The 24,014-nt window shown below is 37.1% G+C and overlaps 2 protein-coding genes across 2 annotated transcripts; one reads left to right on the forward strand and one right to left on the reverse strand.

Annotated features, from left to right (window-relative positions):
- Positions 1–7,737: 7,737 nt before the first annotated feature.
- Positions 7,738–15,343, reverse strand: Or5b17 (olfactory receptor family 5 subfamily B member 17). The gene is made up of 2 exons (XM_087604156.1): positions 14,429–15,343; positions 7,738–7,896 (listed from the first exon to the last, which is right to left on the reverse strand). The coding sequence occupies exons 1-2, from the start codon at positions 15,341–15,343 to the stop codon at positions 7,738–7,740; spliced, it is 1,074 nt and encodes a 357-aa protein (XP_087460282.1).
- A 7,726-nt stretch (positions 15,344–23,069) lies between these two features.
- Positions 23,070–24,014, forward strand: Or5b116 (olfactory receptor family 5 subfamily B member 116). Its single transcript, NM_001001046.1, has one exon. It carries the CDS (start codon positions 23,070–23,072, stop codon positions 24,012–24,014), a length of 945 nt encoding a protein of 314 aa, NP_001001046.1.

Consider the following 24,014-nt stretch of genomic DNA (forward strand, 5'->3'; position numbering starts at 1 on the left):
GACCCAACAAGCAAAGAGAAATTCAGAGCTTGATAGGGAAAATAAAGCAACCACAAACAGGAAGGGAGAGAGGGAAAGGGGATAAGGGTGGGGGTATGGGGGTGTGGAGATAGGGGAATATGATCTGGTATTCTGTGGGGGAAAGGACTGAAACCCTGACGACCAGCAAGAAGAATGGAAACATGTGACCTTAGGAGGAAGGAGGTTGGGAGGACACTCTAGAACGTACCAAGACATCAGAAGTTAGAGACTCTCAATACTCAAATAGGGGACCATAGATGAAATACCCTATAGTGTGGTGAGGTAATTTATTGCATTCACCTGCAGCAGAAAGACAGAGCATCTTGTGAAGGATGGGTTTGCTATCCCACAACCAAAGCTATGACCCCTAATTATTACTTTCTAAAAGAAATGCAGGGATGGAAATTGAGAAGAGCCTGAGGGAAAAAAGGTCCAGTGAGAGGCCCAAAGTGGGATTGAGCTCAAGGGGAGGCCCCAAGACCTGAAACCATCACTGAGGCAATGGGGCATTCACAAAAATTACTATTCACCTAATTAATATTCACCTATTATGACTGCGTTCCAAAAGATCCAACAAGGAGCTGAAAGATTCAGATGTAAATATGTGCACCAAGCCAATGAACAGAAGCTGCTGACCCCTGTTGTTGAATTAGGAAAAAGCTGGAGGAAGCTGATGAAGAGGGTGACTGTGTGGGAGGACCAGCAGTCTCAATTAACCTGGTCCCTGAGATCTCTCAGAAACTTGATCACCAACCAGGCAGTATATACCAGCTTGATGGGGCCTCCAACACATATACAGCAGAGGACCACTGGGCCTGTGCTCAGTCAGAGAAGATGCACCTCACTCTCAAGAGACTGGAGACCCCAGGAAGTTTAGAGTCTAGAGGTTTAGAGCTAGGTGGGATGGGGATATCTGTGGGGAGACTGGGGTGGGGTGGATGGGGAGGATGCATGGGTTGTAGAGCAGTTGTAGGGTAGACTGGGAGGGAAATAAAATCTAGAGTGTAAAAATTAATAATAATAATAATAATAATAATAATAATAATAATAATAATAATAAAGAACTATTGGAGAGATCAGAAATTCAAGGTTGGTACCTAAATATTGTAAAAGGCACATACAGCAAACCAACCATCAAACTAAATGGAGAGGAACTTAAAGCAATTCCACTAACATCAAGCACAATACAGGTCTGCCCACTCTTTTCCTATTTATTCAACCTAGTACTCTAAGTTCTAGCCAGAGGAAATAGAGAACAGTAGGAGATCAAAGGGGTACAAATTGGAAAGTCAAGATGTCTGTCACTATTCGTGGATATGATATTACAAATAAGTGACACCAAAAATTCCTGTAGAGAACTCCTACAGCTGAAAAACAACTTTAGCACAGTTGCAGTATACAAAATTAACTCAATTGGAGAAAGGGGGAAGACTCTTTTGTTGCTGGTGGCATTAAAAACTAGCACAAGCACTCTGTAAATCAATCTGGTTGTTCCTCAGAAAACTGGAAATTGCTCTACCTGAATACAAAGCTATACCACTATCGCGCATATACTCAAAAGACACCCAACCATACCACAAGGACCTGTGCTCCATCATGTTTACAGGACCCTTGTTTGTAATAGCCAGAAGCTGGAAACAACCAAGATATTCTTCAGCTAAGAATGGACACAGAAAATGTGATTCATGTACACAATGGAATACTTGCAGCCATTATAAATGAGGGCATCATGAATTTTGCATGCAAGTAGATAAAACTAGACAATATAATCTTGAGTGAGGTAACTCAGACCCGAAGAGATATACAGGGTATATATTCACTGATTAGTGGATATTATTTAAAACATGCAGAATACCTAGGATACAATACACAGACAGTAAGTGTAAAAAACAGAAAGGGCCAAGTGAATATTTTTCAGCCCCACTTCTAAGGGGAAAGAGATAATCATGGGAGTCAGGGGAAGGAAGGGTTTAGAGTGGGAGAGGGGAAGGGGAGGAGTAAAAGATAATGGGATGCAGTATGAGGGATTGGGGGCAGGAGAGAAGGCCAGAGGCCCAACAGAATGAATGGAGATGGACAGCATCAGGAGGTGGTAGGTGGGAGGACCCTCTAGAGAATATGAGAGACCTGGCAGGTAAGAGATTCTAAGGACTCAATGAGGAAGAACTTAGCCAAAATGCCCAACACTGGGGAGAAGGAACTCAAAGAGACAGAGCATCAATCAGAGCAAAAGGGTTACTAATCCACAGTAAAAATTCTGGACCCCGAATTCTTTCTGTTCAAGAGAACTATAGGGACAAAAATGGAGAAGAGACTGAGAGAAAGGGTGTCTGATGATCAGACCAACTTGGGATCCATCCCATGGGAGGGCACCAAGCCCTGATACAATAACTATAATGTGCTTACAGATGGGAGCCGAGGGTGTCTGTACTCTGAGAGGCCTTACCAGCAGCTGACTGATACAGAAGCAGATACTTACACACAACCATGGATCTGAAGTAAGGAACCCTTATGTTTGAATTGAAGGAGCCGAAGTGTAGAGAAACCCCATAGGAAGACAAACAATCTCAGCTTACCCAGACCCTCGCAGTTTCTAGAGACTAAGTCACCAACAAGGAGCATACATGGGTAAGTATGAGGCACATGGCACAAATAAAGCAGAGATCTGCTTTGTCAGGACTCAATCGGAGAAGATGCACTTTATTCTTGAGAGATTTGAGGACCCACGAAAGTGGGAACCCTGGAGGGGAGCATACTCTTATAGGCAAGGGGAAGGAGGAATGGAGTGTGGAACTGTGGGAGAGAGGACTGAGAGGGGAGCAACAATGGGAGAGTAAATGAATAAACTAATTAAAAATTTGAAAAAAAATTGCATTTTCTAGGGTATGGCCATAACTCAATAATAGGACACTGGTCTGGTCTAGGTAGTTTTCATTAGGTAGCACTCCAAGAGGACTAGGGGGTTTCATGAATGACATGCTATTATGATCAATCAATATTTTTGCTTTTGTAGTTCAACTGGTCAGGTAGACTCCTTTCCTTTGGTGTGTTTCAGTTATATTGATAAGAAATTTCATAAATTTAGTTACTACAGGCGAAGTATGACCTGAGTTAGTCTAAATGAACCTGATAGACAGCTTGTGCTGTTGGACAAACAAAGATGCCTCTCAAACCATAGTTCTAGAGCTAGGCTAGGCCATAGCCTGTTATATATCAAGAAAGTTTATGATCACAAAACTGAAACTAGGCTTCTGGAGTCCTTACTTTCCTTTTATCCTTCACCCCCTTTATTCAAACTATTTTTACATGACAGCTGGACAAGATAAATCAACAAAAACAAAAAAGCTCCAATAGAAGGTACAAAACCAACTTATTCACACACGCAGGAATCCCATAAAATACATACTTAAAGGTATAAAGGAGGAAGGCATAACTAGATGACCCTTTGCAGACTTACTAAAGCTCTAGTCTTGCTCCTTCAGTATCTAAGAGTAAATATGAATTTTGCTCATTTGATTTATTTGATTTATAAGGCCATGTTCTTTCAGTGTCCTCTGTGTCCTCTGGTTTTTGGTTCTTTCTGCATCCTCTTCTGTGGGGTTCCTGGAGCTTTGAAATGAGAGACCTGATGCAGCCAGGCATTCCACTTAAAGACATATGTTTAAAGGAAACTTACCTCCCTTCCTCCCTCTCTTCATTTCTCTCTCTCTCTCTCTCTCTCTCTCTCTCTCTCTGTGTGTGTGTGTGTGTGTGTGTGTGTGTGTGTGTGTCTGTAAAATATCTGGCTGTTTCTGTATTTTCTTCTTCCAATCTGCTGCAGGAAAAAGCCTCTGTTGACTATATCAGGATATCATTAGGAATAATTTTATCATCATTTCTTTGTTGTTTTATTCCAGTATTGTTTGGTTTTACCATTAATCTCTAGGCTATATGGTCTCTGGTTCTTAGTCATTGAAGTAGTATCAGGTGTGGATTTCATCATGTGGAGTGGGCCTTAAGTCATATCAAATATTATATAGTTACTCTTACAAACGTTATGCCAGCATTTCTCTAGGCAGAGAACAGTATAAATCAAAGATTTTGTGGTTGAGTTTACATTTCGTTTTTGATACCATACTGTGTACTTTCAATATTAAAGACATTATGAAGTAGAGGGGAAGGTTCTGTGTAGTACCAGCTCAACCTCCCTCTGTTCAATTAGTTGTGTATGTTGTCTTAAATAGTAGGACCCTAAGTCAGCTTGTGGTGAGCTACCTTTTGTCTTTTCAATGTCCTGGGTGCTTGGGAAATTCTATTGGATCCCCTTGACCAACAACTTGATTTGATGTAACTTAGTCCTAGCAGTGAAATTTTTATTCGGTTATAAGTAATAGCCAATTGAAACTCCCTTTCCACAGTTACTTATAGAGTTCATTAGTATCTCCTTCATATATTCTAGGAAGTTTCCAGTGAACTATGCCTTTATATCATCTTCCAAATGCCACTCATTTATAGCCTTTTCCCTCTCATTGTCTACTTTACTATTCAAACTGATCCTCTCATTTATCTCCCAACTCATGCTCACAATCCACCAATAAGATCTATTCTATTTCTCACTACCCAGGAGGTCTATGTGCCTCTCTAATCCACACTCCCAGTTCCTACTTCTGTACTTATCCTCTTTGGGACTTTAGATTGTGTCTTGGTATCCATTTATTCCAGGGCTAATATTCAAATATATGTAAATATAAGGCATATTCATCTTTTGGTGTCTGGGTTACCTCACTTAGGATGACTTCTCTTGTTCTATTGATTTACCTGCAAATTTCATGATGCTATTGTTATAATAGCTAAGTAAAATTCCGTTGGGCAAATGTACCACATTTTCTTTACCTATGCTTCTATTGAGGGGCATCTAGGTCATTTCTACTTCTGGCTATTATCAATGGAGCAACAATTGAAATAGTGATGAAAATGTATCCTTATGATAGAAAAGAGTAACCTTTGGGTATATAGCCAAGAGTAGTATAGCTAGATCTTGAGGCAGACCGATCTCCAAATTTCTAAGGAACCACTACACTGAATTCCATGATGGCTGTACAAGTTTGCACAAGTTTAAAACCTATATAGAATTGTCTACATTCTAGAATTTTTGTTACTCTGATGGTTAATTTTATTAAACACATATGTGAGGAGCTATGTAAGGAATTTGTTAAACATGTTTAAGAATCTAAAAAGTTCTGTGTATCTATTTGGCTCACTATACAGTACATACTACCATATCCAAGATGGGCAAATATCCTCCAATGCATTGCATGTCCAATTAAACAATCAGGCAGAGGAAAGATGAACTTGACACATCCTTTGTCCTTGGTTTGAAGCAATGGTTGGACAGGTAAACATGTCCTGATACATAGACTGGAGGTCAAAGTCATGACTGAGATTTATTTTAAATTGTAAGCTTTTATTGTAATAAACATAATATTATTCATGACTTCTTTTTTTTTAATTTTTCTTTTTTTTTATTAACTTGAGTATTTCTTATGTACATTTCAAGTGTTATTCCCTTTCCCGGTTTCCGGACAAACATCACCCTCCCCCCTCCCCTTCCTTATGGGTGTTCCCCTCCCAAACCTCCCCCCATTGCCACCCTCCCCGCATAGTCTAGTTCACTGGGGGTTCAGTCTTAGCAGGACCCAGGGCTTCCCCTTCCACTGGTGCTCTTACTAGGATATTCATTGCTACGTATGGGGACAGAGTCCAGGGTCAGTCCATGTATAGTCTTTAGGTAGTGGCTTAGTCCCTGGAAGCTCTGGTTGCTTGACATTGTTGTACTTTTGGGGTCTCGAGCACCTTCAAGCTCTTCCAGTTCTTTCTCTGATTCCTTCAACGGGGGACCTATTCTCAGTTCAGTGGTTTGCTGCTGGCATTCGCCTCTGTATTTGCTGTATTCTGGCTGTGTCTCTCAGGAGCGATCTACATCCGGCTCCTGTCGGTCTGCACTTCTTTGCTTCATCCATCTTGTCTAATTGGGTGGCTGTATATGTATGGGCCACCTGTGGGGCAGGCTCTGAATGGGTGTTCCTTCAGTCTCTGTTTTAATCTTTACCTCTCCCTTCCCTGCCAAGGGTATTCTTTTTCCTCATTTAAAGAAGGAGTGAAGCATTCACATTTTGATCATCTGTCTTGAGTTTCCTTTGTTCTAGGGATCTAGGGTAATTCAAGCATTTGGGCTAATAGCCACTTATCAATGAGTGCATACCATGTATGTCTTTCTGTGAGTGGGTTAGCTCACTCAGGATGATATTTTCCAGTTCCAACCATTTGCCTACGAATTTCATAAACTCGTTGTTTTTGATAGCTGAGTAATATTCCATTGTGTAGATGTACCACATTTTCTGTATCCATTCCTCTGTTGAAGGGCATCTGGGTTCTTTCCAGTTTCTGGCTATTATAAATAAGGCTGCGATGAACATAGTGGAGCACGTGACTCTTTTATATGTTGAGGCATCTTTTGGGTATATGCCCAAGAGAGGTATGGCTGGATCCTCAGGCAGTTCAGTGTCCAATTTTCTGAGGAACCTCCAGACTGATTTCCAGAATGGTTTTACCAGTCTGCAATCCCACCAACAATGGAGGAGTGTTCCTCTTTCTCCACATCCTCGCCAGCATCTGCTGTCACCTGAGTTTTTGATCTTAGCCAATCGCACTGGTGTGAGGTGAAATCTCAGGGTTGTTTTGATTTGCATTTCCCTTATGACTAAAGATGTTGAACATTTCTTTAGGTGTTTCTCAGCCATTCGGCATTCCTCAGCTGTGAATTCTTTGTTTAGCTCTGAACCCCATTTTTAATAGGGTTATTTGTTTCCCTGCGGTCTAACTTCTTGAGTTCTTTGTATATTTTGGATATAAAGCCTCTATCTGTTGTAGGATTGGTAAAGATCTTTTCCCAATCTGTTGGTTGCCGTTTTGTCCTAACCACAGTGTCCTTTGCCTTACAGAAGCTTTGCAGTTTTATGAGATCCCATTTGTCGATTCTTGATCTTAGAGCATAAGCCATTGGTGTTTTGTTCAGGAAATTTTTTCCAGTGCCCATGTGTTCCAGATGCTTCCCTAGTTTTTCTTCTATTAGTTTGAGTGTGTCTGGTTTGATGTGGAGGTCCTTGATCCACTTGGACTTAAGCTTTGTACAGGGTGATAAGCATGGATCGATCTGCATTCTTCTACATGTTGCCCTCCAGTTGAACCAGCACCATTTGCTGAAAATGCTATCTTTTTTCCATTGGATGGTTTTGGCTCCTTTGTCAAAAATCAAGTGACCATAGGTGTGTGGGTTCATTTCTGGGTCTTCAATTCTATTCCATTGGTCTATCTGTCTGTCTCTGTACCAATACCATGCAGTTTTTATCACTATTGCTCTGTAATACTGCTTGAGTTCAGGGATAGTGATTCCCCCTGAAGTCCTCTTATTGTTGAGGATAGCTTTAGCTATCCTGGGTTTTTTGTTATTCCAGATGAATTTGCAAATTGTTCTGTCTAACTCTTTGAAGAATTGGAGTGGTATTTTGATGGGGATTGCATTGAATCTGTAGATTGCTTTTGGTAAAATGGCCATTTTTAGTATATTAATCCTGCCAATCCATGAGCATGGGAGATCTTTCCATCATCTGAGGTCTTCTTCAATTTCTTTCCTCAGTGTCTTGAAGTTCTTATTGTACAGATCTTTTACTTGCTTGGTTAAAATCCACCGAGGTACTTTATATTATTTGGGTCTATTATGAAGGGTGTCGTTTCCCTAATTTCTTTCTCGGCTTGTTTCTCTTTTGTATAGAGGAAGGCAACTGATTTATTTGAGTTAATTTTGTACCCAGCCACTTTGCTGAAGTTGTTTATCAGCTTTAGTAGTTCTCTGGTGGAACTTTTGGGATCACTTAAATATACTATCATGTCGTCTGCAAATAGTGATATTTTGACCTCTTCTTTTCCGATCTGTATCCCCTTGATCTCCTTTTGTTGTCTGATTGCTCTGGCTAGAACTTCAAGAACTATATTGAATAAGTAGGGAGAGAGTGGGCAGCCTTGTCTAGTCCCTGATTTTAGTGGGATTGCTTCAAGTTTCTCTCCATTTAGTTTAATGTTAGCAACTGGTTTGCTGTATATGGCTTTTACTATGTTTAGGTATGGGCCTTGAATTCCTATTCTTTCCAGGACTTTTATCATGAAGGGGTGTTGAATTTTGTCAAATGCTTTCTCAGCATCTAATGAAATGATCATGTGGTTCTGTTCTTTCAGTTTGTTTATATGATGGATCACGTTGATGGTTTTCCTTATATTAAACCATCCCTGCATGCCTGGGATGAAGCCTACTTGATCATGGTGGATGATTGTTTTGATGTGCTCTTGATTTCGGTTTGCCAGAATTTTATTGAGTATTTTTGCGTCGATATTCATAAGGGAAATTGGTCTGAAGTTCTCTTTCTTTGTTGGGTCTTTGTGTGGTTTAGGTATAAGAGTAATTGTGGCTTCATAGAAGGAATTCGGTAGGGCTCCATCTGTTTCAATTTTGTGGAATATTTTGGATAATATTGGTATAAGGTCTTCTATGAAGGTTTGATAGAATTCTGCACTAAACCCGTCTGGACCTGGGCTCTTTTTGGTTGGGAGACCTTTAATGACTGCTTCTATTTCCTTAGGAGTTATGGGGTTGTTTAACTGGTTTATCTGTTCCTGATTTAACTTCGATACCTGGTATCTGTCTAGGAAATTGTCCATTTCCTGAAGATTTTCAAGTTTTGTTGAATATAGGTTTTTATAGTAAGATCTGATGATTTTTTGAATTTCCTCTGAATCTGTAGTTATGTCTCCCTTTTCATTTCTGATTTTGTTAATTTGGACGCACTCTCTGTGTCCTCTCGTTAGTCTGGCTAAGGGTTTATCTATCTTGTTGATTTTCTCAAAGAACCAACTTTTGGTTCTGTTGATTCTTTCTATGGTCCTTTTTGTTTCTACTTGGTTGATTTCAGCTCTGAGTTTGATTATTTCCTGCCTTCTACTCCTCCTGGGTGTATTTGCTTCTTTTTGTTCTAGAGCTTTTAGGTGTGCTGTCAAGCTGCTGACATATGCTCTTTCCTGTTTCTTTCTGTAGGCACTCAGCGCTATGAGTTTTCCTCTTAGCACAGCTTTCATTGTGTCCCATAAGTTTGGGTATGTTGTACCTTCATTTTCATTAAATTCTAAAAAGTTTTTAATTTCTTTCTTTATTTCTTCCTTGACCAGGTTATCATTGAGTAGAGCATTGTTCAATTTCCACGTATATGTGGGCATTCTTCCCTTATTGTTATTGAAGACCAGTTTTAGGCCGTGGTGGTCCGATAGCACGCATGGGATTATTTCTATCTTTCTGTACCTGTTGAGGCCCGTTTTTTGACCAATTATATGGTCAATTTTGGAGAAAGTACCATGAGGAGCTGAGAAGAAGGTATATCCTTTTGCTTTAGGATAGAATGTTCTATAAATATCGGTTAAGTCCATTTGGCTCATGACTTCTCTTAGTCTGTCTACATCTCTGTTTAATTTCTGTTTCCATGATCTGTCCATTGATGAGAGTGGGGTGTTGAAATCTCCCACTATTATTGTGTGAGGTGCAATGTGTGTTTTGAGCTTTAGTAAGGTTTCTTTTACATATGTAGGTGCCCTTGTATTTGGGGCATAGATATTTAGGATTGAGACTTCATCTTGGTGGATTTTTCCTTTGATGAATATGAAGTGTCCTTCCTTTCTTTTTTGATGACTTTTAGTTGAAAATTGATTTTATTTGATATTAGAATGGCTACTCCAGCTTGCTTCTTCTGACCATTTGCTTGGAAAATTGTTTTCCAGCCTTTCACTCTGAGGTAATGTCTGTCTTTGCCTCTGAGGTGTGTTTCCTGTAGGCAGCAGAATGCGGGGTCCTCGTTGCGTATCCAGTTTGTTAATCTATGTCTTTTTATTGGGGAGTTGAGGCCATTGATATTGAGAGATATTAAGGAATAGTGATTATTGCTTCCCGTTATATTCATATTTGGAAGTGAGGTTATGTTTGTGTGCTTTCATTCTCTTTGTTTTGTTGCCAAGACGATTAGTTTCTTGCTTCTAGGGTATAGCTTGCCTCCTTATGTTGGGCTTTACCCTTTATTATCCTTTGTAGTGCTGGACTTGTAGAAAGATATTGTGTAAATTTGGTTTTGTCATGGAATATCTTGGTTTCTCCATCAATGTTAATTGAGAGTTTTGCAGGATACAGTAACCTGGGCTGGCATTTGTGTTCTCTTAGGGTCTGTATGACATCTGTCCAGGATCTTCTGGCCTTCATAGTTTCTGGCGAAAAGTCTGGTGTGATTCTGATAGGTCTGCCTTTATATGTTACTTGACCTTTTTCCCTTACTGCTTTTAATATTCTTTCTTTATTTTGTGCGTTTGGTGTTTTGACAATTATGTGACGGGAGGTATTTCTCTTCTGGTCCAATCTATTTGGAGTTCTGTAGGCTTCTTGTATGCCTATGGGTATCTCTTTTTTTAGGTTAGGGAAGTTTTCTTCTATGATTTTGTTGAAGATATTTACTGGTCCTTTGAGCTGGGAGTCTTCACTCTCTTCTATACCTATTATCCTTAGGTTTGATCTTCTCATTGAGTCCTGGATTTCCTGTATGTTTTGGACCAGTAGCTTTTTCCGCTTTACATTATCTTTGACAGTTGAGTCAATGATTTCTATGGAATCTTCTGCTCCCGAGATTCTCTCTTCCATCTCTTGAATTCTGTTGGTGAAGCTTGTATCTACAGCTCCTTGTCTTTTCTTTTGATTTTCTATGTCCAGGGTTGTTTCCATGTGTTCTTTCTTGATTGCTTCTATTTCCATTTTTAATTCCTTCAACTGTTTGATTGTGTTTTCCTGGAATTCTTTCAGGGATTTTGCGATTCCTCTCTGTAGGCTTCTACTTGTTCTCTAAGGGAGTTCTTTATGTCTTTCTTGAAGTCCTCCAGCATCATGATCAAATATGATTTTGAAACTAGGTCTTGCTTTTCTGGTGTGTTTGGATATTCCGTGTTTGCTTTGGTGGGAGAATTGGGCTCCGATGATGCCATGTAGTCTTGGTTTCTGTTGCTTGGGTTCCTGTGCTTGCCTCTCGCCATCAGATTATCTCTAGTGTTACTTTGTTCTGCTATTTCTGACAGTGGCTAGACTGTCCTATAACCTGTGTGTCAGGAGTGCTGTAGACCTGTTTTCCTGTTTTCTTTCAGCCAGTTATGGGGACAGAGTGTTCTGCTTTCGGGCGTGTAGTTTTTCCTCTCTACAGGTCTTCAGCTGTTCCTGTGGGCCTGTGTCTTGAGTTCACCAGGCAGGTTTCTTGCAGGGGAAAAGTTGGTCCTACCTGCAGTTCCAAGGCTCAAGTTTGCTCGTGGTGTACTGCCTAAGTCCTCTCAGCTGTGGCAGCAACCGGGAAGATCTGCGCCGCTCTTTCCAGGAGCCTCCGTGCACCAGGGTTCCAGATGGCGTTTGGTGTTTTCCTCTGGCGCCTGGATGTGCACAGAGTGCAGTCTCTTCTGGTTTCTTAGTCGTGTTCGCCTCTCTGAAGGTTCAGCTCTCCCTCCCACGGGATTTGGGTGCAGAGAACTGTTTATCCGGTCTGTTTCCTTCAGGTTCCAGCAGTGTCTCAGGCGCAGGGGTCCTGCCGCTCCCAGGCCCTCCCCTACGGGAACCCAGAGGCCTTATACAGTTGCCTCTTGGGCCAGGGATGTGGGCAGGGGTGGGCAGTGTTGGTGGTCTCCTCCGCTCTGCAGCCTCAGGAGTGCCCACCTGATCAGGCGGTGGGGTCTCTCTCCCACGGGGTTTGGGAGCAGAGAGCTGCTGCGGTCCGGGATCCGCAGGTGTGGGACTTCCGGTAAACACAGGAAGTGCCCAGCCTTAGAGGAATTTTGCCTCTGTGTGTCCTGAGTTCACCAGGCAGGTTTCTTGCAGGGGAAAAGTTGGTCCTACCTGCAGTTCCAAGGCTCAAGTTTGCTCGTGGGCTACTGCCTAAGTCCTCTCCGCTGTGGCAGCAACCGGGAAGAACTGCGCCGCTCTTTCCGGGAGCCTCCGTGCACCAGGGTTCCAGATGGCGTTTGGTGTTTTCCTCTGGCGCCTGGATGTGCACAGAGTGCAGTCTCTTCTGGTTTCCCAGGCATGTCCGCCTCTCTGAAGGTTCAGCTCTCCCTCCCACGGGATTTGCGTGCAGAGAACTGTTTATCCGGTCTGTTTCCTTCAGGTTCCAGCAGTGTCTCAGGCGCAGGGGTCCTGCCGCTCCCGGGCCCTCCCCTACGGGAACCCAGAGGCCTTATACAGTTGCCTCTTGGGCCAGGGATGTGGGCAGGGGAGGGCAGTGTTGGTGGTCTCCTCCGCTCTGCAGCCTCAGGAGTGCCCACCTGATCAGGCGGTGAGGTCTCTCTCCTACGGGGTTTGGGCTATTCATGACTTCTTGAACAAATAAGTTAATATTCAAAATTACAGACATGGAGATTTCTTGTTCTTTAGAATTATATATCTCCATTCTTCTCTGCTAAAGATTTTATATATCTTAGTATAGTGTATCGGTTCTGTTCTTCTGGAGAAAGTTTAATATATATATACATCTACCCATCCAACATGGACTTTATCACGTGGTTTTTCTGTGGCAGGAAGACTGAAGTTAGGGTTTTGCAAACACGAGACAAGTATTCTATCAATAAGTCACATCATAAACCCTAGAATTATTTTAATGCTCAGAAAATGTTTTTTAAGTTCCCCATTCATACTTGTATGTGTGAAGCCAATATAACATCCTGTAGAATTCTTAGATACTTATCATGTCTTTCATATGTTAGTAACTAAAACACAAATTCATTCTAGATATTATTCTCTAACAAAATACAGTTCTTTGTTTATTGTTCTACCTGAAGCAGTGGCATTGCTGGTATATTATATTGATCAACATGGAATATCATAGTAACTAATCAGTAACTAATTCATTGATTATTTTGTATGGACTCTAAAACAAAAATTAAATATTGAAAACAATGATGAAATCTGAATAAGTCTGTGGTTAGTTATATACAAAAGTTGAAATCACTGAAAAATACACAAATCAATACAATAGGAATGTGTCATTCAAAACAGAGTGAAAGAATTATAGTCGCTTTGCAATAATTTGCTAATTAAATTTGGTTCACAATGAGAAAATGTAAGTAATTTGAAAAAATATGTAGTTTATTAGATAATGTGCCATTTTCACAACAAATGTCAACATAAATTAATATTTCAACTGTAATCCCAGACCTCCACTAATGTAATCTTCATATAATATTTAGTACATTTTATTAATATTTACATGTTTACAATTTTATTGAACTTGTACTAATTCAATAATTAATGTAATAAATATTTTAGTATCTATATAAAAGACAATGTATGAATTACTGAGAACAGAACTATGAATCAAATAGATCTAGCTTCTTCTGTCATGGAATATTTATTAAATTTAGGAAGATAGATGCATTTATGAAGAAAAATATGAAGAAATGTTTATTGACATATACTATGAAATGTAAAATAGAGAAAAGGACATCCATTGTGCTTTGAATATCATGTAGCATTTCACAGATTTCTCAGGGATCTATTTTCAATAGACATTAAATTAAGAAACTAAAGGTAATGAAGAAATTATTTTGTGCAAAGACATCTTCAAGTGGTAATGTTTAAAGCCAGAAGCTTGCATAGAGTTGTACATGAATAGAAAGAATTTAGTGTCAATAAAATTGGCTGAGTGCATAGGAAATTTAGGAGATTATATACATCAACTAAAATGTTATTAATGTAATGGCATTAGCTATTTTAAACATTGAGACAAAGAAGGTATTGCTGTTTTGAATGGAATATATTAGTTGTTGATTTAGAAAAATGTGAAAGTATGATTTTCATAAACTTTGTGATAAAGATGACTTATTTCCCCCTTTTTAAAATACTTTCCTTTAAAATTTGTGAAATAATGATATTTTTATTATCAGATACATGAGTAATAAGTAAATGCTTCTTATTTATTTATTATAAATTTTGTATCAACACATTTTAAAATATTGCTGCATTTAATCAGTTATATATTTTTATTAACCATATATTTTAAATTTAATTTTTTAATTATTTTTATAAACTTTATTATAAACAGTCTTGCAAGCATTACATAACATGTTTAACCAGACTTAAAGTATATGTGTGCATACATGCATCAGATAAAGAAAAAAATGATAGTAGGTAAAATTCTATGCTGTAAGTATTACACATTATCATTAACATTTAAGTAAACAAATCCCATTTATGATAAACGAAATAACGTTTTGTTAGTTTGCATCATTAAGGTACTGCATATACACATAGCTTTGCCTTTTGAACAACCTTCTTTAATGCATTCTTAACTTCTTTGTTCCTCAGGCTATACACCATAGGATTCAGCATGGGGATTACCATAGTATAAAACACAGACACAAATTTATCTGTGTCCATGGAATGACTGGCACTTGGCTTTAAGTAGATTATGGTGACAGTTCCATAAAATGTGAAAACTGCAGTGAGGTGAGAAGCACATGTGGAAAAAGCCTTCTGGTACCCCTCACTTGAATGCATCTTCAAAATGTTCAAAAATATGAGTAAATAGGAAATCAAGATAACAAGAAAAGCAAATATAATGTGAAAGCTAGATACAAGAATAAGAATCATCTCATTAATGTGTTTATCAGAGCAAGCCAGAATCCTCACTGCTGGAATATCACAGAAGAAGTGATTAATCACATTGTATACACAGAAAGGGAGGCTAAAGGTATCTCCTGTTTGCATGGAAGCATTCAAAATGCCCAAAGTATAGGAAATAACAGCCAGATAAGTACAGACACCTTTTGTCATGGTGGTGGTATAATGTAAGGGTTTACACACTGCTGCATAACGATCATATGCCATTGAGGCTAAGAGGTAGCTATCCACAGTGGCAAAAAATACGAAGAAGAACATCTGAACAGCACAACCATTGTAGGAAATGACATTTCTTCCTGTAAGGAGTCCAGCCATGACCTTTGGAGTGACTGTTGAGGAAGCACCAAAGTCTACCAAGGACAGATTACTAAGGAAGAAGTACATAGGGGTGTGTAGATGAGCATCCAGCAATATCAGAAGGATCATTCCAAGATTCCCCACCAAAGTAAAGGCATAGATAAATGTGAACATCATGAAGAGAAGAACTTGAAGCCCAGGTGCTTTGGTTAGTCCGAGGAGAATGAAATCACTCATTTCTGTGTTGTTCTTCATAGCTGTTTTTCTTGGACCACAGATGTTCTTTGAAATGGACAAACTTAAAAGAACAAGGGCTCACAACCCTGGAATATTATATGCATAGATAGATTTAATATTCAATGCAATGAAACTGGTTAGTCAAAATTTTCCTACAAATGAGAGGAAATTTTGAGAAAATTATTTAAGTTTATATAAACATACACAGAGCAAAGTTAAATAAACTAAGCTGCCATTTTAATCTCTTTTCTTTATATACTGATTTTAAGTTTATTCAGTTCGTGTTCAATCGTTACATTTAGTGTATACACGCTAATGCTTCAAACTAAACTGTAGAATAATTCACAAATAACCAAATATTATATTCATTAAAACAAATGTGTCATTGCAGGCTAGTCCAGACAAGAGAGATGGTTTTTAAAAGAAGATATAATGGTAGATAATGTATATTCTGTGAAAAGTTATAGAAATATTCATTTATCATTGTTATTACTTAATAAAAAAGATACTTGTCTCTACCCAACATCTCTATCCATAAATAATGCATTTGTTATTTGTGCCTATCTAAATAATTCTTGTAAAATTAGATAGTTAATGGGAAAAAGCTGATAAGCAATAGTTACATTATACTGCTTGAATGGAGAATGATAATCCTTCTGGTTAGGAGAGGCAAGAGTACAAGGCTTCAAGGAAGAGGTAACCTTTAAAAACAGGTACCCTTGCTTTGTGATTTGACTCTATTCACAGACTATATCTTCTCCTATCTCCTTTTCTTCTAGTAGACTGCTGATATTCTGTCATCTCCTATGTAAGTGATGATAGTCTCCATTCTTGCAAGCAATGAAAAAACAAATTATGAGGTGATCCATTATTTGAATACACATTTTAATTTATGTTCAAAGATTTCCTTTTAACAACCATTGTCCTTCAACCCTCCTTGCCTAGCCTAGCTACACTGTATTTCACACCTTAAATAAATTAAGCCACAGAAGATCTAAAAGTATGGATGTTGTTAGAAGAAATATTTATTGTGCTCCATGATATCTGTTTTTTTTTAATTTGGCCATCAAGATAATTCATATTATTCTCAACAACAAAGTCATTTAAAGATAGAGTAATAAAAGTGTATGTACTTAGAATTGAACATTTGCAGTGTCGTTTGTCAACTTTATAAATATGAAGAAATTATTATAATTTATTTAGATAATTGAAAGACAAATCACACATCATTTCAACATATGGTGCATATGAGCATATACATCTAAAATTGTACAAATATTAATATTTATGTACATTTATGTATCATACACATGTATACATGTGAGTATATATTTACATATATAGAGATATACATATATGTATATCTATTTATCTACATATTACAGTTCAGTGGATTAGAAAATGAATCTTCTAAATAATGCTATATGAGTCTACATCTAGTATAACATTATTCAAAATTCCCATTTACCTCTACTTTTCAAAGTATATATGATATTTAAAATCATTTCACAATGATCATTTCTAAAATTAAAAAGAATAAGATTGTGGAAAACTCTGAAAAATGGAATAAAGACCACAATATATTAAAGATGACACCCTGAAATATGAAGATATATTCTTACCTTCTTTGGGAAAGCTCACACTACAATAAATAATAGGAATTTATCAACAACCCAATCACAGCATTATCTACCCTAGGTTTTTCTTGATTATTTTAGAAAGGAAGCATTGGCATTTGATAAATATCTTTGTATTCACTATACCATGATTTTCAGTTTAACATTCTACTCTTATAATAGTTGTAAGGGAAAAATAGTAAAATTTTTAGTAAAATAATAAAAATAGTAAAAAATAAATAGGAAAATTCTAAGGGAAGTCAAATATCCACATCTGATTTCAAATCTTTAGACATGATATTGCTCATTCATTGTTTCCATGTCAATTGAAATTTTAATATTTTTATTGAATATAAAATTTTACCCATTAGAATGAAGGATAACAGAAAACAGGATTATATGTCTAGAACCAGAAGTTCACCATTGCACTAATACAGAAATATATTTGGAAAAATCATTTTTCAAAAATATTCTATTCAAAATTCTAAGGATCCTAAAGGATCATGATATGATGGAATTAGTAACAAGGAACTAAGATACCTTACCTTAAGTCTAACATTTACTAAATCTATTTTTAGTATTATTAGAATTTATATTGTTTGATCAGACACATTTTCTTCACTTTTGAAAACTAAATGAAAATGTCCCCACATGCTTCATGGAATAATATTGGTGAAAACTAGCTGAGAGGAATATATTTTAAAATTTTAGTATGCGACTATCTTATGAGAATAATTCAGTGTAATAATTACCTTGGAATTTTCCTCTGGCCACAGTTGAACACTAAACATAAATACTCAGTGTTGAAGGTTATTTTACAGACAACGTGTTACAAACAGCTTAAAAACATAACGATCCAAAAAACTGCTCAGTCTCTGGCCCATTTGAGGTATTCTCATATGAAGTAAGATGGGACTATATACCTTACTATGTAGGAATCTGGAGAAAATTGCTCAGGCTTGGAGTTCTCTAGGGAAAATAATTCCTTTGAGGGCAATCATGTAGATGTATTTCAACTGCATATGAATCTTGTTTTATTTGTTTCAAAGCACATAGAAAGTCCATGGTACTTGCCTCAGTTATATCTATCTTCCTTTACTTTTGTTAAACCATATTTTAAGGCATGTGCAATAAGTTTAATTTATTTATAATTATTGAAACTGTTTTTACTTTGGAGAAATTCATGCATGTATACAATGAAATACTGTATTTATCTACCTACCCTCCAGTTTTCCCTCCCAACTCTTCCTATAATTCCTTCTATGACTCCTTCCCCACTACATGTCTTTTTAAAAATATTATTGATTTTGATAATTTAATAAATCCAGTGAGCTATTTTTGTGGCTGTTGAGTATGCACTTGAGAATGGGAAATATACAGTTGTTTCATCCTCAAAAAATAATGTTTTTTTTTCTCTTCCAGTAACTATCAATTTCCAATAACTTTCAACTAAGAGGTGAGGCCTTGTGATCAACTAAAAAATCTATTTTGGATGCTTTTCTCATTTGGTGTTATACAGGTAGCTACACCTGCTATGTTCATGGTTATAATAACAATGTTATGTCCAGAGGATCTAGAAGATATTATCTCAGAGGTCTTCGCATCCTCTAGCTCTTATATTCTTTCAGCTGCTCTTCAGCGATGTCTTTTGAGTTTAAAAGGTGGTAGGAGGATTAATATATTTGTTCTCTTTAGGTCTGAGCACTCAGTGCTTTATTCTCAGCACTTGGATTAGTCATGCATGCATGTATTGAATGCTCCTGTCATTTGAAAGAAATATTCCTATGAGAGTTTTTCTACCAGTAATTTTTCTTTCCTTGTACCCATTTTCATTCTTGAATTCTGGAAACTAAATATGGACTACTGAAAATTGTATGTGATTAATAATTTTTATTTTACTTTTTCTTTTACCAAATAAAATGCTAGAAACAGAACAAGGAGAATCACATTATTCCCTACCAGTTAATGTCACTGTGTCACATCACATCTTCTATTGCTTTCTACTACCTATAAGGTTTCTAATAAGATCAAACTCCAGGAGTTCCCATAGATAAGCCATTCTTTAGTAAAAACTGAATTTCCACTCTCATTCCATAATGTCTTCCTCAACTCATCAGTTCTGCTATCATCTGAAATAAGAATATGACCTTGAATCACTGACTTGGAGTTTACATTCGGAGAACTTTCTTAATTCATATGACAAAACCATAGGTCTCTTTAGTAAACAGGCAAATTTCTCATCTGATTAAATCTATCATGAAAAGAAATATGTCTCTGGGTCAATAAATTACCTCCAGTAAAGAAGATGTAGGGAATTCCTGATGTTGAATTTTGGCATTTGATTTCCATATACAGTCCCATGTGAATCAATCATATACCACACAGAACTTTTACTTGTGCAGGTACACACGAATAGGTATGATATGGTGCATGACTAAAAAAATACTGGTATTTGGTAGAAGTTTTGGGGTAAGGAAGAGTCATTTTTTTTGGGAATTTTACCTAGAGTACATTGCCCATGCTCTGGTCCATGGCTCCACATATATCTATATTTTAGCAGAACTAATTGAATTTAATGAATTACTAAAGTACAAAGAAGAAGGCATGTAGCTTAGCCATGTTTGGAAGAACCTAGGGAAGTTAGAGAGAGGAAGTTTAGGGTGCATATAAAATTTATTTTGACACATATGAAATTCTTAACTATAATAATAAAATGATTCACCTCACATCCTCCTCTCAATGTCTTATGTTCTTTTTTTGGAAGTAAATCACTGTTTGAGGGGTACTCACTTAATATTTTTTTACAAATGTAACACTGAAGTTTGGGGAGTTAAATTTGATACCAAGACAACATTAAACAGAAAACAGAGATAATATTTGAAGGAAAATCCTAGGCCACTGCCTAGATTCATAACTGTTCATGACTATGTGAACAATAAACAAATTTCTGCTATAGAACTTCAAATGAGAGGTCAATACATAGAAAATAGATTTAAATCATTTATTTTTTCTTTTGTTTTTAAGATTGTAATATCATTACATAATTTCTCATATCATAATTTTCTTTCAACCCCTCCCATATGCCCTTCTTGTTATCTTTCAAGTTCATGGCCTATTTTCACTGATTATTGCTGCCTCAATATAGATGCAAATACACATACATGCAAATGTATATTTAAAATATAACATGATCTATATTTATATCTATCTGTATGTACTTGTATATACTTTTTTTGCGAAGCTGGGGACTGAACCCAGGGCCTTGTGCTTGCTAGGCAAGCGCTCTACCACTGAGCTAAATCCCCAATCCCTGTATATACTCCTTTTAGCTAGTGATTTGTTAGTCGATAGATAATGAGTATGCTTTTTTCCAGAAAAGACAATTTCTCCCACTCTTAGAATTTTTTAATTGTCTGTAATTGTTTATCTCCAGGAGGTTGGGTGCTCATAGTCTTTGACTTCTCACTTTGATATGCCTACTGCTGTTGTCCCTGTTCAGTTCATATTTACTCAGTCATGTTGAGACTTTATGGGTATTGCTTCTGTTCTTAAAGAGAAAAAAGCATTAGCCATAACTGTACTATGAAATAAGATCATTTTATGACATTTTCTTCAGTTCCTGCTCCACTATTTGTCTCTGTATTTCCTCCTTTGACTATTTTGGTCCCCCTTCTAAGGACTGATGCATGCACAGTCCTTCCTTTTTCAGCTTCATATGATCTATGAATTGTTTCATGGATATTCTGATCTTTTGGGCTACCCAGAGCTCCTGGGGACTAATCTACCAATCAAAGAGTTCATATGGAGGGACCCATAGCTCTAGGACCCATCATTCTAACCACATATTTAGGAGAGGATGGCATTGTCTGCCATCAATAGGAGGAGAAGCCTTTGGTCCTGTGAAGCCTCATTTCCCAAGTGTGGGGAAGTGCAGAGGAGTTGAGGAGGGCATGAATGGGTGAAAGTGGAAGCATATTCACAGAGACAGGGAGAGGTGGGATGGGAGAAGGAGGAAGGGGATATCATTTGAAATTCAAATACATAAAAATATCCAATAAAAGATTATTTTAGTTTAAAAAGCCTAGTGTACTAAAAAGAAATATTTTAAAGAAATATAAAAGCAAACTTTGGTTGTTTTCATAACTGGTTCAGCAATATGAAAAATGCAAGTTTCCCTTATTTACTCCAAAAACACTACATAGTGCATACTTGTGATAATGTATCACATTCATTCTCAGATGAGGAATATGCATATGTGTATGTTGATAAATTTATAAAAAGAAATGAAAAAGAAAATTCTTACAAGACATTTTTTGATGTTTGATTATAAACCCACCAGAAGGAAAATGAATGATGCCTTAGAACCATGTGACAAAGATAAATGCTAGAAGCACAGGGATTATGTGGGCTTTTATTTTTCCTGCCTAACTTATTGTGGCCAAGTTTTCCTGATAACTAAAATAATTTCCCTATAAATATCTGTTTTATCACGTCCTTATAAGGAATCCCACTAAAATTCCAAACATCTTGATGACTCCTTAAATTGAAGATAAATGGCAAATGTGGGTCACAAGACTCCAGAGATATCTACTATTTACCCTGATATTCCTGAGGGATGTCAGGAGCTTGCAACAACTGCCTTGATACTGACAAAAGCACACACAGGCCAGAGTTCTGCTGTATAGCTGAGCTTGTGACAGATGGGAAGATGACCATCTTTTACAGTGTTTTTGTGAATGTGTTTGCCAGACCAATATACTAGGCATGAAGTTTTTCATACAACAAATATTTCATGTAGTTGTCTACTTCTAGCACAATACCACAAACCTTTGGTATACTTGTCTTTCTAGAACAATGGTAAGTATTAAAATATAAAACTGTAAGGAAAAAAATCAAGCTTTTTAAATTTTTTTCAGGTGAAATCAATGGGAAATGGTAATACATGTAGAATAGTCATTCTTCAAATCTTTGTGTTATCTTCTCTGCCATATTTATACCACATCACACTGCTTTACATTATTTATATTTTGATGATCAGCAGCAGAAGATTCTCTTTAGAAGAGGTGAAGATGATAACTATACACAAAGAAAACCATAGGAGCAACCTGTAAGTTGGGGTAAGTTGGTGGGTGGAAAATATCACATTCAGCATATATATATATATATATATATATATATATATATGGAAAGATATTGAGAGTTGAGAATGTCTCAACATTTCAGAAACAGAAGTTTTCATGGGTACAGTCCCTTTCATACTGTAATCAGTAACCAGTCATTTGTCATATGCGCCATTGTGCAGGTGAGGAAATTAGATAATGAAATGCAATATGACTTCCTAAAAAGGCACCAAGTCTCTATGGAAGAATCAGAACAATTGTACTGTTTTCTCTCTGATATCTCAAACATAAAGACATGTTGATAGATGGCAAGAGATGACATCAGTTTGTATAAAAGAGAATGACATGGAGATTAAATAGTTTCAGTTTTCCTCCTCAATTTGGAAAGTTATGAACTTATATTTTTCCTGTGGAAATATATGAAGATATCATCCAGTTTCTTTCAAGTGGCAATGTTTCAAATGGACAAGTCAACTAAAAACTCTCATGATTTAGGAAAAACAAACAAAAATACAAAACAAAACAGTGTGCCAGGATCAGATTCCCAGATTATTGCCTATCTTTAAGGTAGTGTATATGATAGAAATATATGATAGGTAAAATCCATTTTTCAGATTTTATGAAAATAAACAAAGTCACATATTTCTCATTAGTGCTGATTAAACTTGTAATGTGTATATATTACAAAATGTATGTGTTTCAAACAATAATAATGAATATAGTATGATTTATGGCAGTACACATCACTCTAGTTAATGGAAACAGAATTGAGCCTGAAAATTATATAAGCCATCTCTCATATCAAAAAAACTCAGTGCACATGTTTATCACGTTCAAATGAACAAAACACTTGCAGTTCTCTAGCATATATTTCATCTTCTTATATACACTGTTGTTCACTAGGAAATATGAAATGTATAAAAGTGCTTAGTAATAGTTTAGAATCCCATTGATATTCAAATATACATTTCTTTATTTATTCTAGGATCTTGTCATAATTATTCCTAAATGACTTTGATGGAAAATATTTCAGAGGTTACTGAATTTATTCTTGTAGGGTTAACAGATGCCCCAGAACTGCAGATCCCTTTGTTTATTATCTTCACTCTCATATATTTGATCACACTGTTTGGAAATCTTGGGATGATAATGCTGATTCTGCTGGACTCCAGACTCCACACTCCCATGTACTTTTTCCTCTGTAACCTCTCCCTGGTGGACTGTGTTTATGCCTCAGCAATAACCCCAAAGGTGATGGAAGCTTTTTTCACAGGAAATAATACCATATCCTTCAATGGGTGTGCTGCTCAGATGTTCTTCTTTGTAGCCTTTATTGCTATTGAAAGTTTGATCCTTGCCTCAATGGCATATGACCGTCATGCAGCAGTGTGCAAACCCCTGCATTACACTACCATCATGACAAGTACTACTTGTATTGTAATTGCCACTTGTTGCTACATGTGTGGAATCCTGCAATCCTCTATCCATGTTGCTCTTGCATTTCGTCTTTCCTTCTGTCATTCAAATATGATTAATCACTTTTTCTGTGACATTCCCCCACTGTTGACTATTTCTTGTTCTGACACCCACACAAATGAAATCACCCTCCTCATCTTGGCTACATTGGATGTTGTTTTCACTCTCTTGGTTATCTTAAACACATACCTGCTAATTTTCATTGCTATCCTGAGGATGCGTTCAGCTGAAGCACAGAGGAAGGCTTTCTCTACCTGTGCTTCCCATCTTATCACTGTGTCCATCTTCTTTGGTTCACTTACATTCATGTATTTACAGCCCAGTTCCAGTCACTCAATGGATACAGACAAAATTGCATCTGTTTTTTATACAATGGTTATTCCTATGTTGAACCCTTTGGTCTACAGCTTGAGGAACAAAGAAGTCAAAAATGCATTTAAGAAGGTTGTTGGAAAATTAATGTCTTCATTTAGCTGA

The sequence above is a fragment of the Rattus norvegicus genome, chromosome 1, assembly GCF_021556685.1.
Source record: "Rattus norvegicus strain SHRSP/BbbUtx chromosome 1, alternate assembly SHRSP_T2T, whole genome shotgun sequence".
Lineage (NCBI taxonomy): Eukaryota > Metazoa > Chordata > Mammalia > Rodentia > Muridae > Rattus > Rattus norvegicus.